General features: G+C 37.1%; 1 protein-coding gene across 1 annotated transcript; it reads right to left on the reverse strand.

The window, feature by feature from the left end:
* Positions 1 to 5,741: 5,741 nt before the first annotated feature.
* Positions 5,742 to 10,002, reverse strand: LOC147537579 (uncharacterized). Its single transcript, XM_086639219.1, has 7 exons — positions 9,830 to 10,002; positions 9,618 to 9,669; positions 9,198 to 9,343; positions 7,810 to 8,013; positions 7,600 to 7,720; positions 6,606 to 6,730; positions 5,742 to 5,944 (listed from the first exon to the last, which is right to left on the reverse strand). Exons 1-6 carry the CDS (start codon positions 9,865 to 9,867, stop codon positions 6,653 to 6,655), a joined length of 639 nt encoding a protein of 212 aa, XP_086495345.1. The 5' UTR covers positions 9,868 to 10,002; the 3' UTR covers positions 5,742 to 5,944; positions 6,606 to 6,652.

Raw genomic sequence — 10,002 nt, forward strand, 5'->3', positions numbered from 1 at the left:
TGGTTTAGGTAAGAAATTAAACCCAAGTGAAAAACTTAGGTTTAAGTTGGGGTTTTTTTTTTAAAAAAAGAAAAAGTCGACATGCTGTTCTGGCCGAGTTAGTCGGCGCCTATCCGACTCGGCCCTAGTCGGCTTCCAGGCGCCGGCTAACTCGGCTTCGGAAATCGACTAGGACTCGGAGTCCTAGTCGATCGGCAGCAAGCTGATTACCGTGTAAGCGGCGCCTAGCCGGCGACTAGGCGCGCTTTTTAAAGCATAGGTTGGAGTTAATGATGGGAAAGCCTATGAAATGGTCATAGGAGTTAGTATTGTCCAGAAGTCGGCTAAGGCCTTCCATGGCAAGAGTGAAAATGAAAGGGGAAAGAGGGTCTCCTTGTCTAATTCCCCTACTAACATTAAAGGAAGCGCTAGGACGCCCATTGATCAGAACTGCCATGGAAGAGGAGGCAAGGAAAGAATGGATTAGCCTAATCCAGTGGTTTGAAAAGCCCAATTTACTCATGATGGTCTCAATGTAATTCCATTCTATTCTATCAAAGGCTTTAGACATGTCAAGTTTGAGCCCGAAGTAACTTTTGGAGCCTTTGATCTTTTAGAAAGAATGGACTATTTCCTGGTTGATGATGATATTATCAGTAATTTGTCTACCGGGGATGTAGGCAGCTTGAAATGGAGAGATGATGTCAGGTAGAAGGGTCTTCAGGCGATTGGCTAAAATTTTGGTGATTATTTTGTAGGTAGTGTTGAGAAGGCTTATAGGTCGGAAGTCTGTCGGAGATTGTGGGCTTTCGGATTTTGGAATTAAGCATATATGGGTATGGTTGGCTTGGGCGGGGAGCCTGGTCGTACGGAAGAATGTGCTAGTCATCTCTAGCAAATCTTTTTTTGACCGTATCCCAGTTGGTTTGATAGAAGAAAAGAGGATATCCATCAGGACCAGGGGCTGCATCTGGTTTTAGGGAGAGAACTGCAGATTTGACTTCTTCCTTGAGAGGGATGAAGGTTAGCATGTCGTTGTCTGACAGATTAACTTGAGGGGTGAAGAGATAGAGGATATTGTCAGAAATGTTGATACCTTCCGAGGTAGAGATATTCCGAAGATGAGTCGAGAATATATAAGCTATTTCAGCCGGATCATCAGCCCAAGAATTATCATCCCTTTTGATAGAGTTGATTTGATTTTTCCTACTACGGTTTATCGCTTTAGAGTGGAAGTATTTAGTGTTGCGATCACCCAGGGTGACAGAGGCATTGCGAGATTTCTCTTTCCAAAGACTCTCTTGTTTAAGGAAGAAGTCTTCAAGCTGACTAAGGATATTCTGATAAGAGTGATGATCATGAATGTTTTGAAGATTTTTAGTGAGCTCTTTGATCTTGGTGTCAATATGACCGAACACGCTTTTATTCCATTTAGAGAGTTTGATTGCAAGAGAGTTGAGTTTGGATTGGATGGGAAGAGTATAAGTGAGCCAGTTGTTTTTGATGAATTTGGCACACTCAGGATGAGACATCCAGGTTCTAATGAATTTAAAGGGTCGATGCCCGAGTTTAGAGTTTTTCCTGGTGGTAAGAAGGATAGGTATATGGTCAGAGCCCATACTCGGGAGGTGAGTGAGGAGGGTGTCAGGATTATCCGAAAGCCACTGTTGATTGGTTAGGGCACGATCAAGTCTCTCTTGGATTAAACAGTCTCCAGATTGTCTGTTGGACCAAGTGAAAGGAGATCCACTGAATCCAATATCCTGGAGGCCCAACTCATTAATAACTTTGTTAATTTTGGAGACGTGGGCCGGTTGAGCATCCGAGCCACCAACTTTATCATTGGGGTGTAAGATACTGTTAAGGTCTCCTATAAGCACCCACGGACTGTCATTAGTAGGGGTGTGCTTAGAAAGCTCATTCCATGGTTGCATCTTATTTTGCTTATACAGGCTTCCATAGAAGCCCGTGATATTAAAGTTATACTTGTGGGGTCAAATGAGTGCCTGTAGCATGAATCATATTGGGGTTGGCCTCAAGAATGTCCAAATTAACTTCCGAATTCCAAAAAATGACCAGACCACCTGCCTTATTGGCTGGTTCAACCGTGTGGTGTTTATAACTAGTGTGCATGTTCAGGAGTTTATGAATGTTCGTGTTAATGCACTTAGTTTCAGAGAGAAAAATGATGTCAGGTTTATGCTCTTTGATCATGTTATGAAGGTGTTTTCTATTAGTGAAATCACCACAACCTCGGACATTCCATGCCAAAATGGAAATGTCATTTGGCTGCACCTAATTATCTCTAAAGGAATTCATGGAAAAAGTAAAGATGTAACTGCAATAAAGTTAAACACGAGTAGAATGAACAAGTATAACGGGCAGAAGCCAGGAGAGAGAAAACAACAAAATAAAGCTAAAAATCACCACTTTTGATTCAAGAAATGACTGCCCTAATAGGAAAAACCAGCAAAGAACGAGGGACTAAAACCACAGAACACACAAAAAATACCACTGGACAAACTGGACAGGAACTACAAGCAACAGACCCAGAAATTAAGACAAACTGGAAAAAAAACCTAGAAATCACCCATAAACTAGAAAATCTACTAAATAAAATATGGGCAGACTAGATTAACTAACATCAAGCAAGACTCTGATAACCTAAAAACAAATTCCCACCTAACAGTAGATGCGACTAGATATCTAACCACTGAATATACTATAATATATTCGACTACATAGGTCTAATATGAGGGGAGATCGAGAGAAAATTAGTGTCTAAGCAAACATACATGCAATGAGGATGAAAAAGAAAAAGCAATGGAGAAAAGATCAGTCAATAAGATCAAAAGCAAATAGAGTACTTCCCTGAAAGGACGACGCCTTGAAGATTCTTTACTGATAGTCCTGCTACTGTTTTACCTCTTAAACCCTTTTACCTGTAGTGCTTTCGTGGGGAGCCTCGTAAATAACTTTTATGTCAGCAGTAGTTGACAAGATGAAGATTTGTTGTGGATGATGATAATGGTAAGGGTTTTTTTTTTAAGGAATAATGGTAAGGGTTTAGGTAGGTATTTCTTGGAGTTATTGTAGATGTATGTACTCTAGAAGGAAAACAACTGCGAGATTGATGGATCGATAGAGTTAGGGTTCGTGGAAAGGAGGGTAGGAAAGATTACCTCTAAAATGACCGAGATTTGTTGCTCTGCTTGATGTATTCAGCATCCAAGTTAGTTAATCTGGTTGTGGGTTGGTGGTCTTATGATGATGATAATGAATTTCTTGAGGATTCATGATGTGTTTCTAGTCTTTGAGAGGGTTAGATTGGTTGATTTGTAGTATCTTATGAGTGATGTTGCTGCTGGATTTATGATTTAGGTAAGATTCAAAGGTAAAGCTAGGGTTTGCAGTGGAAAGGAAAGGGGAAAATCGGGATTTTCTCTCTCCTCAAAAAACTCCTCCGGGTGTTTCTATTAACAAAGTAAGTTTGTCGCTATAAAAATTTTTATGACTAAAAAATATTGTCTCAATGTTAATTTAGCTAGAAGTAACTCCTTTCAATTTTTTTACGACATTATGATTTCATCATTAAAAAATATATTTCTTGACGATATTTTATTTTCTCGTTACACTTGTTTTTCAACCAAAACGAATTTTCTTACACAATATTACTAAATAAAAATAATATCCATAGACAAACTTAGATGAAATTGAGTCAATCTAACAAAAAGAATACAATCTTTAACTAATGTAATAAAACAACTAAGGCACCCTAAATATTTAAAAGCAAAAGTTTTAAAAGACAAAAAAGCAGAAGCAATGAAACAACTACGTAACCATTTTAAAGAAAATGTATAAATAACAAACTCAATAAAAAATTATTTGTGTCTCGGGGGTCCTACCATCAGATACACTCAAACCAATTTGGTTAAGAATCATCTTTTTGAAGTTCTCACTCTAATCCTCTATCTGTTTAAGTTTGTCTTGGCACACATTAATTTCTTCATTCTCAGTATAAATCTTTTCATCTTGAATTATAACAATGGTACGTAATCTTTTGATTACTCCACTCGGACAGGTTGATGTTGTACTTTTATTAGACGATTGTTTAGATTTCTTACCCATTACTTCGTTACAAATATCATCTCGTCCACGTGGCGTGGAGCTCTCTAAATTGCACTGTTGTAGTTGAAGCATTTGTTCATGCATTAAACTTGTCTTTTGAAAATGTTGACCTAACGCTCTCTCAGCGAAAAGTGGGATTCGAAAATTTATTACAAACAATTGAGCATATGATACTACATTGCAGTAAAGCTAGAAATATATGATCTTTTTCAACATAACAACTAATATGATTATGTTTCTCGTAGATTGGATAATCTCATGGAAATCATTGGATCAAAATAACATTATCAAATTATGTGTCGCGATTCTATTGTTTATTTGAAAAGAGAGGTGCAACTATATCTTTCAAAGCATTGGTGACTCGCTAACCGATATCATCCTTGGTATAAATCATTGTCGGAACATTGATAAATGGAGGCATCACAAACGAGAACCGAATCAAGGTAGCATGCACTTACTAATCAAATAAAAAATGGATGCTTCTTTTAAATCTATTGCAGAACCTACCAGTGTAGGCATATTATATATTTTACACGAGTAGAAAAAGTTGATAAAATGATATGTAGCTGCGAGCATGACTAGAGCCCAGAGGAGGGGAAGACAGGGAGATCACAGGCCATTCCTGCACGACCCAAATGACATCACTAAATTTGTCACAGGTTATGAGAATCATTGATTCATGAATCCCATATCGTTTAGAAGAACGTCTAAAATATGTGCAAGGCCAGTGAAAGCTCCTGTTTTTTAACGAAATTATATACGAGTGGGCTTGGGAGTAGGTGTTAAAAGCGAATTCCTTCCTAGGTGTTAAAAAGTGGAAGCTATACCAATTCTTTTCTCAATTGATTAGTATTCAGGGCACGTCTGGTTTTTACTTTGCCCACACATGGATAAAAGCCACAAGCAAAACGACTCAGCCACAGTAAGTTGGTTTTCTCTCTAATTTTCACCACCACAGCACCACAATCCCCCAAAATCACCTCTTTTCTCTTCCGAATCCCTAGACGAAGTTCTCAAATCCCAACCTGGGTTTCACATAGAGAAACCTCAGCAAGGTAGACACAAAGAAACAAGGCGACCGTTGTAAAAAAAGTGAGGATGGTATCCATAATAGTCGTGTGTGACATTATGTTGATTGATTATGGAGGCTGTGGTTGGTGATGAAAGAAGCTGATAGAGGCAAGAATCTTTCTAATTCTTTTCTTGTGACGGTTTAACAAGTCAAGTGTGATTGGTGGGGGATTCTAAAAACCGAGTCTGTCGTATATAAACGTGAATAGTAGTTTACCACTTCAACAAAATCCAACTCTTATTCCCCCAACAAAAACTGTCTCAGCCCATAATCTGTTGTACTAGTTACAGGCAAATACCATTCTTCCGAAGAACCATCTGAAGTCTCCGGTGATTTGAGACTCTTCATCTTCCAGTTACTTTTACATTTTAGGTATCTGAAAAAGGGTTTTTTCTACTTGCATCATTCGATCATTTTCACCAAATATGACAAGAAACCATAGTTTGGTAGCTGTTCAAAGATATTAATGGAGCTGCATCAAAATAGGTTTAAGAAAACTAAGCTCAATCTATCTGAAAATGCAATTAAACATAAACAAGAGCTTATTTCGATAATATGTGAATTTATACTAAAATAAGCAATTTCTTTTAGATAAAATAGGCTAAGTTCACACCTAAATGATTCCTTCAAATCCAAAAAGTTTCAATAATATCTTTAGCAAAAAAACAAATTTCAAACATTACCTAAAGATAAAAGATGAATCTAAGGTGATGGCATATTGAATCTCTCCTATGTTAGCAGGTAATCTGTACAAGAACGGAACCACTGCAAAACAGATATTCCACAATATTTGTTAGCAGTTCAAAACCAACAGGAAAAAAGGCACTTCCATGATCAAATGAAAAGATGAAAAAGGAACTCGGAAATGAAAAGTAGAAAACAAAGAAGAAAAATAATACATTTTATGTATTCAAATAAATTGATATGTTTAGCCTATGAACCTTTTTTTCATAACAGGTTTCTATTTAAGGAGTCATGTTACACCTTCAGTTCTACACGAGTCAAGTAGAGAAGGGGAGAAGTGAAGAAGTCTTCTGATCAAGATGGCAATACGATCAAATGGTCGAAAGTATTGATTGATGAAGATCATCAAATTCAGTCACTTCAGGGGTATAACTGGAAACCAACTATGATCCAAGACTTAACTGGAACTCAAGTCTCGGATTAAGGTAGCCGAGCCAACCAAGGCTTCACAAAGTGTCGGGCATGGGATGCACTAGGCCTGGCGTGGTGCGGCCTCGGCGCCAACACTTGTTAAGGTTTTCCTTGTTTCTTCTTTTTCTGCATTTGATTTTCTTTTACTAATATCTTTTCAATTGACGGAATACACAGTTCAACATATGAATATACATCAACTATAATCAAAATGTAAATACTGCATTATGCAGTGAAGGTGCTAATGTTGAGGGTTTTTGCAAGAAATTACCTCGGACATGCAAATATAAGTTTTCTATATACGGAAAGACCGCAAAACTATGATTTGGCACTTCCATCACCGCTTTTCAGAACCCAGCCGTTGCCTTTTACAGAAACACAGAGTTCAGAAATAACCTGAAGATTAAAGCAAAAAACCAAATAAATCTGAGTTAGCCCCTTATCTAAAACCAGAACAAGAGTTGTTGAAAAGAAAAAACATGAGTGAATGTCATCATTTGCTTGCCCATTACATGTAGAATGCAGGCCTGGAAGCAACGTGCTCCAGAGTTCTTTCAAATCTTGTATTCAAACTACCCTTGTCTATTGAATAATTTTTTGTTACATTTATAAGCGTTGTTTTAGTGAAAAAAAAGAAGGGTCACTCCTTGGTTGGGTTAGTCAATAGATACTGACATCTACAACAACATTGATCTTAGTTAAAGGTGCTTTAGATACACGTGGTTCCAATTAATGCCAGATAACCCAGAAGCCATATTGTCCGGGACATTTTTGGGATGCCCACGGGAGGTCAAACTCAGTTTCAGGTTGCTTTCCAAGTTAAGTGATCTAGAGGACCCAAATTATCAACAAATAAGCCATATGCTCAACCCAGCTAATGGGGTCTAAGGGTTTCGACACCTTGCGTTGGAGACTTTCAATAAGAATAGGCATGATTATATCAAGAGTCAAGACTAGGGGTTTCAAGTTATCTGACCCATGACTTTGATTCCTTCTCTTCCATATTACTACAGGTAGGAATTTCTTATTAAACGTATAACTTGCACACCATATATCTCATGTTCGCTTGCACAAAAAATATCTGTACGCTGATAACATGCATTGCACTTGATAGAGAACCTCAGATGCATATAATATTTATATCTTGTTTTGGTTCAGTGGCGAAGTAAATGTTCCCCTTAGACTAAAACTATAAATGAATAAGTAACCTATCAAATAACGTAGACCAGAAGATGAAGAACCATAAAAGGAATTCTCTCATGTACCTTTTTAAACTCCGCATCACTAATATCCTTTTTAAGTTTAATCTTGCAAGCTTCAACTACTTCTGCCTTCTTCAGCTTTCCACCACTCTCCTTCACACGGAAAAGGTCAATGACAACACTCCTGTCGCGAAAATAAAAGATAAATATAACAAAAACCCGGAGAGATTTTAAAGGTTGTAGGGAAATAAGATGCCACGATCCAAGTATAACCTCAAAGGATTGAGCTCTTGATTTTCTGATGACTTGGAAACATAGACACCATGGATGAGTACTGCAACTTGACTAATAATAGACTCGAGTTCAGAAGGAGGAGCATCAGCGCCAAGTGCTGCAGCTACTGCAGCTTTGGAATGCAGCTTCGGAGTAGATTTAGAAACGGCTAAATCCCTCAAACCCTGCCGAATCAGTTGTAAGCTGCCAATAACAAAGAGGAACAATACAAAATATCAGCTTATGGAAGAAATTAATGAACAGGATCTCAATCTGGAACAAATTCACAAATATTTGAGCTTTGTAAGAATATTACTACCAGCCCAGCTTCTAGATAAGGTTAAATTACTGATTACATTGGGAGTTATCGTGGATAAATACTTGAGACTCTGTTTTTTTGTATTTGTGGCCTTACACGCAGAAGCAAAAAATAATCTATGAGGCTAAACAAAAAAAATACTTTTTTAGAAGAATAAGCACATATATATATTGTATAGAAGCAGCAGATATACCTCAGAGTAATGAATAATACATGTCAGCGTTGAAAATCCTTCTCCCCCTTCCTTGTAATATACTTGTGTTTACAGTTATATGATCAAATAACACTACTCCACTATAGTCATACTATCTCTCTTGTAATACAAAAAGGATTGAAATACTTACCATCAAGTAGTTTTATTATATATATGTAGATGTATGTCACGCTGTAAAAATTGGTGCCTAGGCCCGACTCTTCGCTAATCAGGCATTAGGTGCCACTTGACTAATACGCCTAGCGGATAGAGGCTAACCGGTTTCACAGTCAAGTTCATCAGTGACTAGGAGACCGAGTAGCCCGAGTTGAGCCAGTCTCAGGTTCGGATTGACTTGGTAGCCCTTAACTTCATCTATATCTTAAAATACTAAAATTTAAAAAGAACTATAGAATTAAAGAGTCAGCTTTTGTAATGAATCCTTCGATCAAAGATGAATTGAACTGATTTAGATATAGATGCGGCACTTGGTTTCGAAACCATCTTGCTTGCAATAAAAAAACACCTCTTTTGTTATACGTATATGCATATATATATATATATATATTATATATATATATATATATATATATATATATATATATATATTATCGAATAATAATAAGCAATAAAAAAATTGTCATAATTTTCAACATAAACCTTCATGCACTTCACCATTGCAGAACCAATTTAAGTTTCATATTTAGCACATGAGATATCCTCTGTATAACTATATGGATATGGAAGTTCAAATGCTATCATTAGTTGTTCATATACAAGGTAATATTTTAACAACAATAAACTCAAATTGTTACTAGAAGTTGATAAAACCACCAGTAAGTCAATGAAATGGAAGATGCAGAAAAATGTTTATACCTGCAAACATTCTGATGACGAAAAAGTTCTTCCAGGGCCTTAGGCAGAGCCTCTCGCGTTTCGTCGGACATGGTCACTGTCCCCGGTGATTTTCCATTTACATTTTTCTTTGCACCACCTTGGCCAGAATCACCCGTAACAGCCGGCTTTGTCGTCAACCGTTGGATAAGATAATCAGATGAAAAAGGGAAATACTAAAATCACAAAGGATTTCAACAAAAGAAGTTACCCAGCTAGCTGATGTGGCTGTTATGATTTGAAAGATATTCATCTCTCAACGACCCAGATTTAGTCGAAGTTTCAAATCATAACCGCCACATCAGCTGGGTAACTTGTAGGCGATTCTGAGAATAAAAATTATAATAATATTTAGTAAATCATCAAAACACTGTTCTTCGTTCAAATAAGAATTATACCAACCTGGGAGAACCACTTGTTCCATAGTTCACACAGAGCCAGAGAAAGATAGGACCTGTAGCAACAAGGTTAACAACTTGTAGTTTTAATACAGAGAAAGGGTTTTAATAATCTGACATAATATATATATATATATATATATATATATATATATATATATATATATATATTATGCAGACAAGATTCATATGATGGAAACAGAAAAGAAAGCTTACATGGAAAATGGTGTTGGGTTACTATCTTCAACTGTCATCTTCTTCTTCTTCTTCTTCTTCTCTGGTGAAAACTGCCGACCTAGGTTTAAGCCAGAAGGATTTATTCAATAAGTTGGAGGAGGCAAAACTATGAGTGTATAAAAACACCCGCCCAGAATAACTGTGGGTTCCTC

Source organism: Eschscholzia californica, unplaced genomic scaffold, assembly GCF_041429995.1.
Source record: "Eschscholzia californica isolate CP2 unplaced genomic scaffold, dmEscCali1.0.p SCAF_5, whole genome shotgun sequence".
NCBI classification, from domain to species: domain Eukaryota; kingdom Viridiplantae; phylum Streptophyta; class Magnoliopsida; order Ranunculales; family Papaveraceae; genus Eschscholzia; species Eschscholzia californica.